Raw genomic sequence first — 20,738 nt, forward strand, 5'->3', positions numbered from 1 at the left:
TTTGTGTATAATGACATGATTTTATTAGTTTGGTTTTAGAATAGGGTGTCCAAGAATCTCAGGTGGTCAGATGTCTACATACTTTTGGCCATTTAGTGTACTAATAAAAAATACCTCAGTATATTAGTACGTTTACCCTTTGTAAATGGAAAAAATTCTCACAGACGGTAACTGGACTGGCAAAGTTGGAAACCAGTCCTTCATGCTGTGCAACTTTAACACTACATTCCACTGCTGTTGCGCAATGCCTGTCATTCACTGCACTATAAGTATAACATTTCTTTTATGCCAATTTATTTATTCAGTCATACATACACCGACAAGGCATAACATTATGACCACTGACAGGTGACTGTCATGATGCACCATCCATCAGACGATCCAACAGACGAGCTACTGTAGCTCACACTGCTAAAGAAGTTCATGCTGGTTCTGATAAAAAAGGTGTCAGAATACACAGTGCAGCACAGTTGCAGGGTTGTTTTGGCAGCAAAAGGGGGACCAACACGATATTAGGAAGGTGGTCATAATGTTATGCCTGCACAGGGCTGAGGAATAATGCTGATGGGGGTGTGGCCCTCCGTACACAGTGCCCGTCAAGTATATGAACTCGACTAGTGCAGGTGAAAAATGCAGCCTGTACTGACTGTACGTACCGGAGGGGGCGTATGTCAATTGAGAGGCGTCCTCAGTCAGCGGTGAAGGGTCGAATCAGTATAGAGGGCGCATTCAGGGTAATTGGATACGGCTATACTGGGGGATAAAAATTGCTGCCCAGTGCTGCCAGAGTCTAATGCATGGGGTGGGAGTTATTTTCCAGCATGGATGCCAGCTTGGCTAAAATCCTGCTGTCTCCCACCACCTGCACTGGGTCTAAGGGGCTTTTTAGGAGAGAGCCGACCCTCTTAATTTTTTTTTTCAGTCTCTTCCTGTCTGCCGTAGAGATACTGCTGCCCCAGCATACCACTCCATAAAAGATGGCTGATGCCACCACTGTATCGAAGAAAGTCCTCAGGAGTGCCCCCCCACAAAGTCACTTTCTAATCCAGAAACATTGAAACATGTTTGAATATGAGATTCAGCTCTGCACCTGTGATGGAATGAACTTGTTAAATGCAGATTTAAACTCTCTGATTGTGTCATATAGTATATACACTGTAAGGCCAAAAGTATTTGAACACTGACAGTGCACTTGTTGGACGTCCCATTTCAAAAAACCTTTATGTGATCTTTTTAGCTATAACAGCTGCTCTTCTGAGAAGGCTTCTCACAAGCCCTGTCTGTAAGTATGTCTGTGGGAATTTGTGCCCATTCAGTCAAAAAAGCATTTATATGGCTGGACATTTAATGTTCTAGTTCAGTGGGGTTGAGGACAGGGCTCTGTGCAGGACACTGGAGTTTCTTTAAACTGAGCTTTACTTCTTTATAGAGCTTGCAGGCCTTCCCTAAACTGTTGCTGCAAAGTTGAAAACATATCAATTACCCATTGTCCCATAATGTGTGAAACACATACATTTAAAAATGGGAAGAGTTGGGGCTGCTCAGGTGGTGCAGCGGTAAAAACACACGCTGGAACCAGAGCTGGGATCTCGAAAACATTGTATCGAATCTCAGCTCTGCCTGCCGACTAAGGCTGAGCGGCCACATGAACAACGATTGGCCTGTTGTTCAGATATGGGCGGGACTAAGCCGGATCCCCATGACCTCTCTCTCCCCTGACTGGTGCAATTACGACCTCTGCTGGCTGATTGATGGCGCCTGCACAGAGATGAGAAAAGAGTGCTCTCAGGGTGTGTCTCTACGTACACAACGCTGAGCTGCACTGCACTCATCAAAGTGTAGGTGATAAGATGCGTACGGCTGCTGCCCATGTGTCGAAGGGGGCGTGGGTTAGCTTTGTTCTCCTCTATCAGAGCAGGGATCAGCATTGGTATAGAGGACGCATGACGCAATCGGACAATTGGACACGCTAAAAAGGGAGAAAAAGGGGAGAAAATGCACAAACAAAAATATTTTTAAAAAATGGGAAGTTACACTGGTGTATTTGTAAGTCCAAACGTGTGCATTAATATGATGCCCCACCCATTTGCAGCTATTACAGGTCCCACTCCTCTAGGAAGGCTTTCCATAAGTTTTGTAGTGTGTCTCTAGAATTGTATTTAGCCGAATTAACGACTCTAGAGATTTTCATGTCAAGCTGCGTCTTTAAAGATCTTGCTTTATGCACAGCCATGCTAGAGGAGGAAAAGAACCTTGCCCAAACGGTTGCCAAAAAGGAACCGTTGAACATGATGCAAAGGATGGGGGGGTGGAACGAACATAAGAATTAGATAGGATGGTAGAAATGAAAGGAATAAGACAAGGTTTCTGGTGTCCAAACCAGCATCCCACCATACCCAACACAAACACTAGACTCGCACTGTAACTACCCCCACAGGCCCTACACTGACCCCGTACACTGGCAGCGCTGTTCTCGCTGTACCAGCCTGCACACGGCTCTCTTTATCACTTTCCTCATGCCTTTGTTTTTTGTCTTGCCCACATTTGCTCTGTTTCCTTCTCTCTCTCTTGGCCGGCCTGCTGTTCATTAAAACCCTTCATTGTCAAGTGAACTGAATCTCCCCAGCCTCCACACCATTGTGGCCTCCTCCTGTCATTCTGATTTTTTTTTAAGCTGTCCTGCAGCCATTCACTAAGTTCTTCTAGCAAGAGCTGCTAAAAAGTTGTGAACGCTGTAATGAATGTCTAAAGCTTTAGATTACAAACAGTCTGTTTGTTGGTTGTAAGGGTGTGAAACTGCATCAGCCCTAAAAGTCAATGTTGGTTCACGGCTGGACGACATAGAGTACAGCAGTGATCTGAACAGGCTGACCTGGCTGTAAAACTACTTTAACTAATATTCACACTTCTCTTTACCTAATGGCATGTCTGCGACTTTGCTTTCGTCTCACTTACCTTCGAAAACATAAAGCATCTTTAATTTTTACTGTCCTTTACTGGTGATAAATGTGGAAACAGGTTTGCATCATGGAAGGTTGGACGGGTGGGGCCGGTTAACGAGGCGTATGTGTGTGTATCCAGCAGAAATCTCTAAACCTGTGGATATTTGCATGTGCTGCCTGGCAGTATCAACATAAACATTGTAACTCTGTGTGAGTGTTTCTTTACCCCTAATATCCCCAAGCAACCTGTGGGTGTGAAGCTTTCACACGCAGAACCTGCTTAACCTGCTCTACCGTTTTTGACCAGTGGTGTTTGCAATAGGGGGTAGTATTAACAGGGGACAATGAGGGAGGACACTGTTTGCAGACTGACCCTAAACTCTTTTCATTCGGCTTTTGTAATCAAACACCTTTTATCCGAAAAGGGTGTTGCACACCCCAAGAGGACTGGAATACTTTTGATTTCAAATTACAAATTTACCAATTTGTAGAACTTATAGGCAATAGTATAGCAATACTATAGAAGTACAGGCTGTAACTTCATGTGTCACTGCCAGCAATGGGCTCACAGGTTCCCGGGTGAGAAACCCTGTATTATACAATAGTTCCCATTCCAACCTTCATCAATCCAATAAACATTTTATGCTCACCTGCAGAAATTCCAATAAATTATTGAAAGTCAGTTTCCCCCAGTGCCCAGCCATGTTGGCCAAAAGATTACAAGACTGCCAGCGGGGTTGGTCGTAAGATAGGTAAAGGTTAAATTGCTCGGTACCATACAGTACAAAAACATCCTAATTTTGAACCATATGTACCATAAATAATGTGCAATTGTTCATTTCCAATAAAGGTGAGGCTGAGATGGCACTCTCCACAACATGTTTAGATCAAATACCAAAGGGCAGTTTTTGGTTTGCCCCACTGCAGTTGCTATAGTAGTATAGTATGTAGTATGTTCCAGTGCCTGCTGGGAATCACTACATGCTTTATTAAAATCTGTTGCAGTTGAGTTTTGATTGGAGCGATTGTATTGTCTCACACCTTTGGCAATGCTGTTATGATTGCAATTAAATAATAAGTAGTCTGCACTGTTTTGGTATGCTTGGTCCATGGTCAACAAGGGTAACTACATTTAGCACGGGGGTACTTAAGTGCAGCACTGGTCACTTGGCAATGGAAGCAAATACAATATGTGAGATTATGGATTTTAATACGTCACGTCATAGTGTACTGGGCAGTTAAAAAGAGACACTTTATTAAAGATGCGCATGGTAGGTCTATATTTATTTATTTATTTATTTATTATTTATGCATCTTCTCCCATTTTCTCCCCAATTTAGTGTAGTCAATTTGTCTTCCACTGCTGGGGGATCCCTGATTGCAGTCGAGGTGGGTATATTGCTGCTCACGCCTATTCCGACCCACGCGCAGCCCTTAGTGGAACCCTTTTTCACCCATGCACTCTGCACAGGCTAAAAGACGCCACCCACATAGTCCGGTCAGCCCGCCCTAGCAGAGACGTGTCTGCTGCAGGCACTGCCAATTATGCCCGCTAGATGGCGCCCAGCAATGCCGAGTTTCAAACCGAGGAGTTCAGAATCTCGGCGCCACCTGGGTGCCCCGTGGGTCTATATTTACATTAATGGATTTGCCAGATGCTTTTATTTAAACAGATTTATAATGGAGTTGTTGGTTGTGGAGTCTTATGGGGTGCTATATTTGGTTGTGGAGTCTTATTGGGTGCCCGATTTGAACATGTAACCTTTTCATTACTCAATTTATTGGTCTTATTTTGGTCTTTTTCTACTGACATAGCCAATCATCGCTGTTTAGACACCTGGCCGGCCGATAGCACTGCCAAGATTCGAACCAGATATCGTCGGTAGTGTGCTAGTATAACAGCCTGCTTTGCCACATGAACCACTTCCATTATTACTGTTATATCTACGTGTGGGAGTTTTATGAGCCTGTTTGTAAACGCCTGTGGATACGATTAGATAATGGTTCTATAGTGATACTGATTTATGACTCCATGAGCAAATGAATAAAGCTTGTAGGTGAGGAAAGGCAGCCAGGGAGTAATACACCACATCCCATGTTCGTTTGCTTCGGGAGTTTCCGTGACAGGGCCTGGCTGAAAGCTGTGGCTGTGAGGTGGAGCCAGCTTGTCCCACTCTGAGGGTGTGTGTGTGGGTGTGTGTGAGTGTGTGTGTGTGTGTGTCAGGTTATAGCATCTCATGATCTCTAGCCCACAGACAGTCATGTGGCTACTCAGCTCATTTATTTGATTTTAGATTCCCTGGAAATGATGTCTGGAATAGTTGCTTACATGCCAAATACTTTTTTAATTCTGAAAACGAAGTTCATCTTGGCTTCCTGGAGCTGAAATACACTGCAGTGCAGGCCGTTCTGTTATTTCAGAGATTTCATAGGGGCTCTGATTAAACATTGTCTATTTTTATAGCCAAACCAGACCCGTGCAGGATGATTATTAACTATTAAATTAAAAATGCAATTATTTGGCTATAATTTAGCAGTGTTTTGATAGTAACGTTTTCTATGTTTGAACAACAAGAATAACACTAAACGTGAAGAGAAGCCATAACATTAAAACCACCTTCTTGTTTCTACACTCACTGTCCATTTTATCAGCTCCACTTACCATATAGAAGCACTTTGTAGTCCTACAATTACTGACTGTAGTCCATCTGTTTCTCTACATAGTTTTTAGCCTGCTTTCACCCTGTTCTTCAATGGTCAGGACCCCCACAGGACCACCACAGAGCAGGTATTATTTAGGTGGTGGATCATTCTCAGCACTGCAGTGACACTGACATGGTGGTGGTGTGTTAGTGTGTGTTGTGCTGGTATGAGTGGATCAGATACTCACTATTAGACACTCCTACCTGTAAAGTCAGAGACGATCGCTCATCTATTGCTGCTGTTTGAGTCGGTCATCTTCTAGACCTTCATCAGTGGTCACAGGACGCTGCCCACGGGCCGCTGCTGGCTGGATATTTTTGGTTGGTGGACTATTCTCAGTCCAGCAGTGACAGTGAGGTGTTTAAAAACTCCAGCAGCGCTGCTGTGTCTGATCCACTCATACCAGCACAACACACACTAACACACCACCACCATGTCAGTGTCACTGCAGTGCTGAGAATCATCCACCATCCAAATAATACCTGCTCTGTGGTGGTCCTGTGGGAGTCCTGACCATTGAAGAACAGCATGAAAGGGGGCTAACAAAGCATGCAGAGAAACAGATGGACTACAGTCAGTATTTGTAGAACTACAAAGTGCTTTGTACCCTTGATTAATGGACAATGGACGACACTTTCTTACTAATATACAGATGGGGGCTTTTCTCTTGACCTACACACCATTTTAAACAAGTCCTAACCTGCCCTGTAAGCCTGTGGGTTAACCTGAGGTCTCCGTCATCAGTCCCAAAGCCAATTATCAGGTACCTGTTCTGTGTCTCATGGTTCATACCTGAGCGCTGTGCTCTATAAGTTTAGCATTTTTAAACTAGTTCCTCACTTTCAGAACTACAGTGTTGAGTCTTTTGTATGCATGTTTTAATCATTCGTATATCAGTGTAAAGACATTTCACATTCACAAAAAACTGGAAGCCACACACACACACACACACACACACACTAATTATCTAAGTATTAATGCTGCTTAAAGTTATAAAAGGCAGTTGAATCTGCCGTGTGTGTGAATCCGCCGTGTGTCCGCAGTAACGTGATGCTGGTTCAACAGTTAACACTAATAAAGATAAAATCTAAACTATGTTACAGAACAGGACATGGTAGATCTGGTGACCAGCACACTGTTCAGTTCTAAACATGCTGTGAATTAAATGTTAGCACAAAACTGAGGCACCTTAATGTTTAAGTTAAAAGTTAAATTATAGTGACACGTTTTGTCTTTTGAACACATGCCCACTTTTCTACGTGATAACACAGACTATACACTGTTGTGATTAGTATTTGTGGACATCACACTAGTCAACATACCTGATTTGGCACGGTTTAGCACTGGCTGCCCTTTCTGGCATCTGGAACGGCACAAGTTCACTTCCCAAAGTCTAGGCTGTTTGGCCACCACAGACATAACCAATGAGATCAGTGGTGCTATCATATGGTTGGATGTATACACAAGAACAAACGTAAGAAATTACCAAGAATCACAGATACACAGATCTGATGTATTGTCATGCTGATTCACCTTTTTTGTTTATTTGTGAGCTTGTACGGCGTAATGATAAAACACGTTGAGCTCAGAGAGTTCGAATCCTAAAGCTGGGCTCACAAATACAAAGGCGCGTGACATAACGTAAACCTAGCCATTGGGGGGGACACGTATCAGTGCACCCTCAGTGCCAGTCCCAAGGAGGGTTGCGTCAGGAAGGGCATCTTGCAAAAAACTGTGCCCTTCACGACATGAACTCAACCCCCAACCGCACTGCCCCTCCATTGGCTGCACTCGCCAGGTTGTTATTATTATATTACAATATTGTAGCGGCAATATGTGAGTGACATTTAGCTCAGCCAATTAGAATGCAGCACCCGGTTTATACACGTGCGTTCGGACGTTCTGCAGTTAGTTTTGTATATGAGACTCGCCGTATGGCCCCAGCACTGAACCCAATAGGTAGAGCTAGGCAGTCTAAAGTGTTGTAATGCTTATTGATGTCCTGACTAAACAGTTACCTTGTTGTGGCTAGGTGAGCCGACCCACTACAGTAGCAAGTGGCTAATGGTAGCGGTAAAGTGCGGCGATAACGAAAGTAAAAACACGACAAGTAAAACATTAAAATAACTAAAAGACAATGAAATATCAAAATATATGTAATCAAAATATACAGTGAGGGATTTTGGGAATCAGTGTAACCACATATATACAGTATATGAAATTTGTTGAGGGGGCCCAAAATTTTTTTTGCACTGGGGCCCATGAGCTCCTAGTCTGCGATTTAAGTACATTTCTAAAAATCAAAGAGCAATTTATAAACTCCTCTCAATTAAGGTGTTGAGTCTTGATTCCTGAGCCTGTATTGAATGATGAGGCAGTAATATTGATTATACTGTATAATAAGTGTAATGAATAGATGATTGATGGGTGAATGTTTAGATGTTCTCCAGTCTTTCAGCATTACCTGTTGAATGGAGACAGTTACTATAACTACATGTGTTTGTTTTCATCAGCTCGTCTCATAGGAATTCACTTAAGTGTTGCTTAGGTGTTTATTTCTGTGTGTGTATAAATGTGTTTGGGTGTGTACGAGTGTGTTAATGTGTCGGAGAGAGTGATTTTTTTCATTCACTGGTGTGAATTACTTTCGTTAACTAAATCATTGCTTGTTAGAAAAATCCAGTTTTCCAGCAGATGGTGGAGTGGATGCCACACTAGAACATGGTTGGACCTGGGTTTGTCACCTCCAATCACTGTCACTGGAAAAATGATGCACATTATAAGAATAATAATCTTTATTTATATATATATATATAGTTTATATAGTTTAAAGTGCTTTACATGACAGAAAAAGGCACAGATACAATAATACAAATAAAAGAATAAAAGGGTCAAATTAAAGAAATTAATAATGTCACTGCCGCCCCTGGTTTTATACTAGTCATTAGATATGATGGGTGATTTAACCCTATCCCCAAATCATTGGGAGACCCTATAATTTTACGGGCATGGGGTTAAATCCTGCATAATAACTCCAAATACAAGTTATCAGTATGTCAGCATGGGTTTTATTTGGGAATCCTGGTTTTCTTTGCTTCCTATTAACATGTAGAAGGTGAATCAGCTGGCTCAGATTGCGTCTAAGTGTGAGTAAGTGTGAAACGCTCTACGATGGACTGGTGCCCTGTCCGTGATGTTCTCTCACCTTGCGCCCAGTGAAAAGAATGAAGAACTTGAATGAATAATAATGGATAGAGTGTATACCAGTGTGTATACCAGTGGGAGGTGTAGCCTCTGTTTCTGGTCTTAGAAAGGAAAAGTGGCTGCTGGTTGCAGTCTTAAATAAGTAGGTGTTACCTGTGTACCTGTCAGTCACAGGCAAGGAAACGCCAACCTTTGTGCCTGCCACTTATGAAGCAGGAGGAGTGGCATCCCATTAAGGGGGAGGGGTGTTGGGGGGTTGAGTTTGTGCTTCGCAGTGCCAATGAAGATGGTGTAGCCTGTCACCATTAGTTTTAATGAGGGCATTTGACTCACTGTATGTTGAGTCACAATGTGGTTTTATTATTGATTCATGCACGCTGACTGTTTGGTGCTAAATTAGAAGATTACACACCTTCAAAGGTATGTATGTGGGTGTATGTTTGTGTTTCTGGAATATCAAGTTGATCCACTACTCAACAGTACCGATACTCGTGTCCAATCAGACGTGTGAACATGTTATGTGCTCATATAAAGTGTTCGCTGCAGAGGTGAGAGGGATGTTTTCACCTCTGTGATGAATAATAAAAATATTTTTTGTCATATATATATATATGTTTCTGCACTCATTGTCCATTTTATCAGCTCCACTTACCATATAGAAGCACTTTGTAGTTCTGCAATTACTGACTGTAGTCCATCTGTTTCTCTGCATGCTTTGTTAGCCCCCTTTCACCCTGTTCTTCAATGGTCAGGACCCCCACAGGACCACCACAGAGCAGGTATTATTTAGGTGGTGCATCATTCTCAGCACTGCAGTGTGTTGTGCTGGTATGAGTGGATCAGACACAGCAGCACTGCTGGAGTTTTTAAACACCTCACTGTCACTGCTGGACTGAGAATCGTCCACCAACCCAAATATCCAGCCCACAGTGCCCCGTGGCAGCGTCCTGTGACCACTAATGAAGGTCTAGACCAGTGGTTCTCAAACCTTTTAGACCGAGTACCACCCATTATCAAATCGAAACTTCCAAGTACCACCTATGTTTCTCATCACAGAACCACATAAGGCTCACATTAATTAGGTGTGTGTATATATATATATATATATATATAAATATATATATATATATATATATATATATATATATATATATATATATATATATATATATATATATACAGTGTATCACAAAAGTGAGTACACCCCTCACATTTCTGCAGATATTTAAGTATATCTTTTCATGGGACAACACTGACAAAATGACACTTTGACACAATGAAAAGTAGTCTGTGTGCAGCTTATATAACAGTGTAAATTTATTCTTCCCTCAAAATAACTCAATATACAGCCATTAATGTCTAAACCACCGGCAACAAAAGTGAGTACACCCCTAAGAGACTACACCCCTAAATGTCCAAATTGAGCACTGCTTGTCATTTTCCCTCCAAAATGTCATGTGACTCGTTAGTGTTACTAGGTCTCAGGTGTGCATAGGGAGCAGGTGTGTTCAATTTAGTAGTACAGCTCTCACACTCTCTCATACTGGTCACTGAAAGTTCCAACATGGCACCTCATGGCAAAGAACTCTCTGAGGATCTTAAAAGACGAATTGTTGCGCTACATGAAGATGGCCAAGGCTACAAGAAGATTGCCAACACCCTGAAACTGAGCTGCAGCACAGTGGCCAAGATCATCCAGCGTTTTAAAAGAGCAGGGTCCACTCAGAACAGACCTCGCGTTGGTCGTCCAAAGAAGCTGAGTGCACGTGCTCAGCGTCACATCCAACTGCTGTCTTTGAAAGATAGGCGCAGGAGTGCTGTCAGCATTGCTGCAGAGATTGAAAAGGTGGGGGCTCAGCCTGTCAGTGCTCAGACCATACGCCGCACACTACATCAAATTGGTCTGCATGGCTGTCACCCCAGAAGGAAGCCTCTTCTGAAGTCTCTACACAAGAAAGCCTGCAAACAGTTTGCTGAAGACATGTCAACAAAGGACATGGATTACTGGAACCATGTCCTATGGTCTGATGAGACCAAGATTAATTTGTTTGGTTCAGATGGTCTCAAGCATGTGTGGCGGCAATCAGGTGAGGAGTACAAAGATAAGTGTGTCATGCCTACAGTCAAGCATGGTGGTGGGAATGCCATGGTCTTGGGCTGCATGAGCGCAGCAGGTGTTGGGGAGTTACATTTCATTGAGGGACACATGAACTCCAATATGTACTGTGAAATACTGAAGCAGAGCATGATCCCCTCCCTCCGGAAACTGGGTCGCAGGGCAGTGTTCCAGCATGATAATGACCCCAAACACACCTCTAAGACGACCACTGCTTAATTGAAGAGGCTGAGGGTAAAGGTGATGGAATGGCCAAGCATGTCTCCAGTCCTAAACCCAATAGAACATCTTTGGGGCATCCTCAAGCGGAAGGTGGAGGAGCGCAAAGTCTCGAATATCCGCCAGCTCTGTGATGTCGTCATGGAGGAGTGGAAAAGCATTCCAGTGGCAACCTGTGAAGCTCTGGTAAACTCCATGCCCAGGAGAGTTAAGGCAGTTCTGGGAAATAATGGTGGCCACACAAAATATTGACACTTCAGGAACTTTCACTAAGAGGGTGTACTCACTTTTGTTGCCGGTGGTTTAGACATTAATGGCTGTATATTGAGTTATTTTGAGGGAAGAATAAATTTACACTGTTATATAAGCTGCACACAGACTACTTTTCAATGTGTCAAAGTGTCATTTTGTCAGTGTTGTCCCATGAAAAGATATACTTAAATATCTGCAGAAATGTGAGAGGTGTACTCACTTTTGTGATACACTGTATATATACAGGGGTTGGACAAAATAACTGAAACACCTGGTTTTAGACCACAATAATTTATTAGTATGGTGTAGGGCCTCCTTTTGCGGCCAATACAGCGTCAATTCGTCTTGGAAATGACATATACAAGTCCTGCACAGTGGTCAGAGGGATTTTAAGCCATTCTTCTTGCAGGATAGTGACCAGGTCACTACGTGATGCTGGTGGAGGAAAACGTTTCCTGACTCACTTCTCCAAAACACCCCAAAGTGGCTCAATAATATTTAGATCTGGTGACTGTGCAGGCCATGGAAGATGTTCAACTTCACTTTCATGTTCATCAAACCAATCTTTCACCAGTCTTGCTGTGTGTATTGGTGCATTGTCATCCTGATACACGGCACCGCCATTGGATGCACATGGTCCTCCAGAATGGTTCGGTTGTCCTTGGCAGTGACGCGCCCATCTAGCACAAGTATTGGGCCAAAGGAATGCCATGATATGGCAGCCCAAACCATCACTGATCCACCCCCATGCTTCACTCTGGGCATGCAACAGTCTGGGTGGTACGCTTCTTTGGGGCTTCTCCACACCGTAACTCTCCCGGATGTGGGGAAAACAGTAAAGGTGGACTCATCAGAGAACAATACATGTTTCACATTGTCCACAGCCCAAGATTTGCGCTCCTTGCACCATTGAAACCGACGTTTGGCATTGGCACGAGTGACCAAAGGTTTGGCTATAGCAGCCCGGCCGTGTATATTGACCATGTGGAGCTCCCGACGGACAGTTCTGGTGGAAACAGGAGAGTTGAGGTGCACATTTAATTCTGCCGTGATTTGGGCAGCCGTGGTTTTACGTTTTTTGGATACAATCCGGGTTAGCACCCGAACATCCCTTTCAGACAGCTTCCTCTTGCGTCCACAGTTAATCCTGTTGGATGTGGTTTGTCCTTCTTGGTGGTATGCTGACATTACCCTGGATACCGTGGCTCTTGATACATCACAAAGACTTGCTGTCTTGGTCACAGATGCGCCAGCAAGACGTGCACCAACAATTTGTCCTCTTTTGAACTCTGGTATGTCACCCATAATGTTGTGTGCATTGCAATATTTTGAGCAAAACTGTGCTCTTACCCTGCTAATTGAACCTTCACACTCTGCTCTTACTGGTGCAATGTGCAATTAATGAAGATTGGCCACCAGACTGGTCCAATTTAGCCATGAAACCTCCCACACTAAAATGACAGGTGTTTCAGTTATTTTGTCCAACCCCTGTATATTAGTGATGGGAATTATGGCTTCTTGACGGGAGCTGGATCTTTTGGCTCGGTTCCTTTCAAGGAGCCGTTCAAAAAGTGACTTCACGCTACTAGGTAAACTATAAGACACCCTCGATATTAACATCAAATTTGCATTAAATGTAGGCCTAATTCAAACATCACTTAAATGAGAAAGATTCATTTCAAAAGGCAAAAACACTACAGGGAAGAGGCAGACTGTGGAAAATCCTCTCTTGTACAGAGATGTGACTGTGTTTGTTTCTGCTTTAAAACATAAGCACAATGAAATAATCAGATTTAACAGAATTAAACAAGTTCATAGTTTATTTCTCAATTATTTGTAATTATACTACTATCTCTCTCTCTCTCTCTCTCTCTCTCTCTCTCTGTGTGTGTGTGTGTGTGTCTCGTTCTCCGCAATACTGAAAGTGTTTCGGATTTGAATATCGACAATACACAGCCTTTATTACGATTTACGATTAATTCCCCTTTACTGATGGAAGCTGAATGGGTGGATTACAGCCGATAAGAATTGTGCAGAAATAAAAGATTCGGCTCCTTTCGTTCATTTCAAAGATCCGTTCAATAGAATCGGCATGTGAGTGAGTGGGATGCGTCTGTTTAGCGGAGCAGCCAGGAACGAGATCAGTGAGCTTCAAACGCAGATCTGATCTGATAAAAGCGAGAGATCTACTGATAACTTTACTGATAACTTTACTGATAACTTTACTGATAACTTTACTGATACCGTTTCGGAAATTTCCAGATGGAAACCGCGAACGTGAAGTATAGACGTAATGAAGTACGGTGTCTGCGTAGCCCCGAATATTTTAAATAACACATTAGTTTTAATACGATTTGTTTTAATTCAACTGATTTTATTAAAACAGAATTATAAGAATTTTATTAGTAATTTACACATTTTGTTATTTTTTATTTATTATTATTATAATTTTTTTTTTCGGTGCACTTTTCCGAGATTATCTGGCGTACCACCTCGTGCTGCTTCACGTACCACCAGTGGTACGCGTACCACAGTTTGAGAACCACTGGTCTAGACGATGACCAACTCAAAGAGCAGCAATAGATGAGCGATCGTCTCTGACTTTACATCTACAAGGTGGACCAACTAGGTAGGAGTGTCTAATAGAGTGGACAGTGAGTGGACATGGTATTTAAAAACTCCAGCAGCGCTGCTGTGTCTGATCCACTCATACCAGGACAACACACACTAACACACCACCACCATGTCGGTGTCACTGCAGTGCTGAGAATGATCCACCACCTAAATAATACCTGGTCTATGGTGGTCCTGTGGGGGTCCTGACCATTGAAGAACAGGGTGAAAGGGGGCTAACAAAGCATGGACTACAGTCAGTAATTGTAGAACTACAAAGTGCTTCTATATGGTAAGTGGAGCTGATAAAATGGACAGTGAGTGTAGAAACAAGGAGGTGGTCATAATGTTATGGTTGATCGGTTTTAATGACTTAATGACTAACTTACACAGTGTGCTACATCTACTTACACCATCTCTGGCTTGATTAGCCACTGGAAGTGGAGATAGATGCTGAGAGATCATGTGTTCTGCGAGGGTTCATGCTTATGTTTCCTCGCTAGGTGTAGGTTTCTGGGAAGGTGTTTGTGTTTCTGTTAGAGGCGAGATAGGGCCGGGGTTAATCACCTCTTAAGATGAACGCCGAGTGCCAAAGTGATTAATATTTCACTCGATTAATCCTCCAGCAGTTGGCTGCCTGTGAAGGACAGAATCTGAGTTTCACGACGGAGCAAAATGGCCACTTTCTGAGTGTGGGTGTGAGTTTGGATCCGTCCCAAAGTCCTCATAGTTGTAATTCCTGCTGTTAGTTCCATCAGCGGTAAACACCGGAGCCTGTTTTTGGACTGGTATTTCAGTTATGACTGAATAAACTTGATCTTGGTGTCATTCACACAGGATTTCAGCCAAGCCACTGTGCTGATTTAAGGAGTGACATTCACACAGCCGTATGACAAAAATGTCCCATTTACAACTGACGTTTGGTTGCGAAGGCTTTCTTTTGTGTGTTTCGTCCCTCCAGGGGTGTCAAGATTTTTTTTCTTTTGCAATTTCTCTACGACCTAAAGAATTTACAGTTGGAATTTGCAAAAGCTTTCATGCAAGATGACTTAAGTATAAAAACTGAGATTTAAACAGACACCCTTCCGGTCTCTGCTGCTAAAGCTAAACTTCAAATCCACCCCTAACATTTTCCTTTTATATCCACCCAAAACAGATTTTTCCGACTTTAAACACATTCATACATCTCTTTTGTTGGAAGATTCTGTTCTGACCAGCACTCTGAGCGCTCTGTAAGAGGTTTATATGTTTTGACGTATCTTTGTGTGTTTCCTTCCGGTACTTTGCTTTCTTTTCATCTGCAGGTAAATTGGCAGCTTTAAATTGCTGAGTGCTGCTCTGCAATGGACTTGTACCCTGTCCAGGCTGTATTCCTGCCTTGTACCTCATGTTTCAGGGTGGAGCTGGACCCAACAGGACCCTAATCATGATCAAGGAGTTACTTAAGTAAATTGTAAATGAAACTATAATATTAATTTTATTGGTGAATGGCATGGAGCAACATGGTACTTAGGGACTTGGGTACTGCCTGTGTGACACTGTCTGTAAGTTTGACATGTTTTTTCCTATATCCATGTGGGTACTTGGGCTTCCTTCCAGCATTCCAGAACATACCAAAGTTTTATTGTTTTTTTTCTGAATTGCCCCTGAATGGCAGTGAAGTAAACGCATAAGTGTGCAATAAATTAGACAGTTCAGGGTTCATTAGTGTCTTCCTCTTCTTAAAAAGTACAATCCAAACCCCTGTATGATGGATAATAATAAATAGACTTTCTGACCATTGATACTGACCTGTTTTTGTGTGTGTTTCACAGACACTTAGACAGAGAGGAAACAAATCGGAAACTTCAGAAGACACAGATGAAGCCATCAGCAAGTGCAACAAAGTCGATGATGAAACAGTAAGTCAGACTGTGTGTGTGTGTGTGTGTGGTATTTTTTGTTCCTTTGATGTTGTGCTACCTCTTTAACCTGGTCAGGCTTGCGGTGGGTCTGGTTTCCCCCAGAATCACTGGGTGCTATGCAATATATGGGGGGGGGGGGGGGGGGGTATATTAGGCAGCAAGTGAACATTTTATCCTCACAGTTGATGTTAGAAGCAGGAAAAATGGGTAAGTGTGAGGATCTGAGCGAGTTTGACAAGGGCCAAATTGTGATGGCTAGACGACTGGGTCAGAGCATCTCCAAAACTGCAGCTCTCAGTGGTCAGTATCTATTAAAAGTGGTCCAAGGAAGGAACAGTGGTAAACCGCCGACAGGGTCATGGGCGACCGAGGCTCATTGATGCACGTGGGGTGCGAAGGCTGGTCCGTGTGGTCCGATCCAACAGACGAGCTACTGTAGCTCAAATTGCTGAAGAAGTTCATGCTGGTTCTGATAGAAAGGTGACAGAGTACACAGTGCATCAGAGTTGCAGGGCTGTTTTGTCAGCAAATAATGTTATGCCTGATCAATGTATATGTTCATTTATGCTATGTTAAGTGGAATTGGGTCTGCACACAGGGGAAACAACAGATGTCTTTAATGAAATGCAAGAGAAATAGAAATGAATCCTTACAATAAGGATTGGGGGATGCATCTCATATAAACACTATACAGCCAAAAGTATCTGGACACTTGACCCATTTCAAAAACAAGTGGCATTAAGGTAGAGTGACACCTTTTGTTATCTTTTCAGCTAGAACAAAAGGCACTCTTCAGACTTTAGAGTATGGCTGTGGGAATTTGCACCCATTCCGCCAAAAGATAATTTGTATGGCTGGTCCATGATGGTCAAGAAATCCTCAACTAATGTTCCAGTTCATTCCAGATATATTCAGTGGTGCTGAGGTCAGGGCTCTGTACAGGCCGCTGGAATTTCTTGGTTTGTGCACATTTACACAGTCATGCTGGAACAGGAAAGGACCTTGCCTAAACCGTTGCTGCAAATTTGGACAAACATATTTTCCATAGCTGTATTTACATCAAGGTATTTTTAACCAAAGTGGACTAGAAATTGATGAAAATATTCAGCATGGACTGGAGACCGACGTCCCCCTGAACAAGGCTTCCTGTTCTCATCTCCTAGCTTGAGTTCTGTTGCAACTGAGTGTCGTTTGACTATTTACATTTAAGCATTCGTCAGACTTTTTTTTCAATGTGCAAATATTCTCAGGACTTAGGAGATGGAATGCAATCTGAGCAATTGAGGGGCCTTTCTTAAGGGTCCAGCCATGACAGGTTGGTGGTGATGTGGCTTTAACCTTTGAACTTGTGTTTAGTAATCCAGCAGCTTTATGTCTGAGCCACCACTGCACCGCTGAGTAGGTATTGTGATGATTACACAAGGTCAGTTTTGTTATATGAAGTCACGGCGCTGCCCTAAAATGATTCATTACTCATTTACGCCACAATTGGTGCATCTGCTTATTACGTATTGTCTTTAACCCTTTGATGCACAACCTGGGTCAAAAGTGACCCAACTGAGTTTTTATTTTCTACATCTTTGCAATAAATTAATTTTGTCATTCAAGCTTCCATGAATTTTTCAATTAACTTGTTTTTGATCATCACAAATCCTTATTTCAGTTCTATATTTTTTGCTTTTTTAATAAAAATCATTTTTGTATCACTACCCTTCTAATGCACAACATGGGTCAAAAATGACCCTTATGTATTTACTATGGAATTTGACAGAAACTACTGACATTTGTAAGTGTTTGTAGTCAAAACATATTTACTGATCTTTTGAAAGACAACCAAAGATTAGGCTCTTGAATCTTGAATATGTCCAATACTATTTGCTTGCTAGCTGTTTACATATTCTAGTATAGATAGCTTTTATTAGCTAAGACAGCAAATACATGAATAACTGACAAATGTGCATATGAAAATATTCTTGAATGGATGAATATGGGTCATTTTTGACCCATGTTGTGCATTAGAAGGGGTTTGCTTAGCTTGTGCATCAAAGGGTTAAAAGAACTGTAAGTGTAAATACACACCAGTGAGTTCCTGTATTAATTTACACCCACTTTTGAGTGTGTGTGTGTTTCATCAGTGTCACATCTGGGCAAAACAGAATGAAGTGTGTTGTATCCGTTTCTCTGAAACACATGCTAGTTTTATTTTCTTCTGAGAAAATGCATCCGTTTCATTCGTAAAGGAACGGGTCCGATGACCTACAGGTAGCTCACAAATAAACAAACCTATAGATACTAGTTCATCACAGCAAAATACCTCAATCAAAGGCAGTGTTGGAAGGGTTACTGGTATCTGATTACTTCACGAGCTACAGTAAATAATCTGAGGAATTACAATTTTATTTTTAATCATGACATCAGAATGGCAGTTCAATTCACAGCTACAGCTTTAATTTATAGTAGTAATTAGTAGTTTGTAAGAGTCTAAGTCTCTCAGCTCTGTTATATAGTTTGTGTGTGGGTGTGTGTGAGAGAGAGTTTGTGTGTGTTCTTTGTCAGTATCTGCCGTTTATGCCATTTATGTTTGCAATTATGTGTAACCAGGTGCTCGGGTGGCACATCAGTAAATTACGCTAACTCACTTCCCTTTTGGATCCAGTGTTCGAATCCCCAGCTGTTGGCTGTCTTGTGGCCGAGGCCTTTCGAGGGATTGGCATCCATCCTGTCTGCAGTGTGGTACTCCATTGTGGCCAATAATTCCTTAAAAATCGGACACACTGCAACCCCAACCAGAATAGCTGTGGCAAAACATGACAATGAAATGTAATATGTGTACTTGTATTTGTTTTAGCAATATTTAATTGGGAATGTGTGTGTGTATTTGTGCAGGATTTGGTGGACTGGAGGAAACCTCTGGCCTGGCAGGTGGGATACTTGGGGGAGAAATATGACGCGTGGGTCCACCAGCCTGTTGATCGTCCCATTCGTCTCTTCGAGTCTGACTTCTTTGAGGCCAATACTAAAACAGCATGGTAAGATTTTATCTTAGTTATGTTTACATACTCACACATTCTTTCTTTTACACTTGCTGTGAAAAAACAGTGCCAACAGGTTCATTTAGCTGGCAGCTGGGCAGGATGCTCAGGCTTATCTTTGATCATATTAAAAGCGGTTTTGGATTCTGGTCAGGCTGGTTTTGAATGGTTAGACATGAAAGCCAGCTAGACAAGCACCAGACCAGACCAACAATAGGTTTTCCAGGCTGGGAGATCAGCCAAGCCAGCAAAAACCAACTAAGAATGGCTACTGGCTGGGGGCCTACATGGATAATGATTGGCTTATCTGTGGGGTGGGATTATCGAAGAGGATTCCACATAACTGCTACAATTACGACCTCAGTCTTTCTTTTACGAGGTGGATGCGAAATAAAAATTCAACACTTTACCCATAATATGAGTCGTGCTTTGCTTTGTGCCCTATTTTGGCTGGCGGAGGGAGCATGGAGTCACAGGTGTGACCTGTCATTCTCATGTGATACGGAGTAAGGAACTAAATAAATGATGTTGAAATATTGCCTAATTTAACCACAGCTCGTCAGGATTGTGTCTTTGTGAAACAAACCAGCAAAAATGTTGCCCCCCAAATCCTTCTTCCCAAAACCAGACAGAACAGACTAGCAATTGAAAGGTGCACTTGTCAGTGTGCTTACATTGCCAGTCCCAAATAGAAACATGACCGAAAATAGTGTCAGTATGGGCATCTAGCGTAAAAACTGTGCCAAATCAGGTTTGCAGACCAGAATGATTCACTGTGGTGACTCCCAATAAATAAGTATATACAGAATAAGCTGCAAGATAAAAAAATGAATTAATTGTTTGGTCCTGCAGCTCTACATTACATGTAACATTGTATAAAACACATTGTAGGTGCATTGAGGTACACTTCATGTCCTCACCTTATTTCAGTTTGCTCAGACTTAATCTGGTGTAAGGGTTCATGTACATTTGTCCTCTTACTGTATTTTAAACGACCTCTTTACCTCTGTGTGCTTGTGTTTGTAGGTACATTGTGCCAGCGGTGTGGATGCCTCTTGTAATTTACCTGAGCTGGTACTGCTACAGCTTACTGGCACAAGGGAGCACCAAACTGTACATCACACCAGGTAACACACTTTCACCACACACAGACAAAACAGGAGTGTCTGTGTTTGTTTCCTTCAGGAACTCCAGTGCTTCTTAATCTTCCAGAAACATAAATAAGGTGGATGGCTAATCCTAATCCTACATTTTACCAAAGTTTAAGTTAGTGAGTGAATTTCTGCCCTGCCCAGCGTTTCTGATTGTAATGAATCCACTGTGATCTTTACCAGGATAAACGTTTGTAAACCAACTTTCTAAGACCAAGCAGTTTAGTTTCTTTTGTGGTATTAAGGACCAGCGCACATCTGCGATAGTTTTACTCATTTTGAGTTAGAAATTCTATCATTTCTACAAAGTCTTTTCAAAATGGACACGTCGTGACAACCTTTATCTGGAGAATAAAGCAAAACAAAACCTGCCACCAATTCTGTTAAATCCTGGAATTCTTTTGTTTTGACAATAGACATGTCTGAGCGTTATTTTGAGAAAGAATGAGAACAGTCCGCACTCACTGACACTCAGTGTGAAAATATGATATCAACTTTTAAATAAATTAAATATTTCTGTAACACTGGCAACCTTCATTAATATTCATTATAACAAATTATTAGATATTGAAAACGTAATCACATGTTCAATATATTTCCCA

At 42.2% G+C, this 20,738-nt stretch overlaps 1 protein-coding gene across 1 annotated transcript in view; it reads left to right on the forward strand.

Moving 5' to 3' along the window:
- Nucleotides 1-20,738, forward strand: part of fa2h (fatty acid 2-hydroxylase) — a 69,809-nt gene that overhangs the window by 37,568 nt on the left and 11,503 nt on the right. Inside the window, exons 2-4 of the mRNA XM_063000845.1 lie at nucleotides 15,864-15,950; nucleotides 18,840-18,982; nucleotides 20,012-20,112. Coding sequence (XP_062856915.1) covers nucleotides 15,864-15,950; nucleotides 18,840-18,982; nucleotides 20,012-20,112 — 331 coding nt within the window. The remainder of the gene's footprint in view (nucleotides 1-15,863; nucleotides 15,951-18,839; nucleotides 18,983-20,011; nucleotides 20,113-20,738) is intronic.

This window comes from Trichomycterus rosablanca, chromosome 8 (assembly GCF_030014385.1).
Source record: "Trichomycterus rosablanca isolate fTriRos1 chromosome 8, fTriRos1.hap1, whole genome shotgun sequence".
In the NCBI taxonomy this organism is placed as follows: domain Eukaryota; kingdom Metazoa; phylum Chordata; class Actinopteri; order Siluriformes; family Trichomycteridae; genus Trichomycterus; species Trichomycterus rosablanca.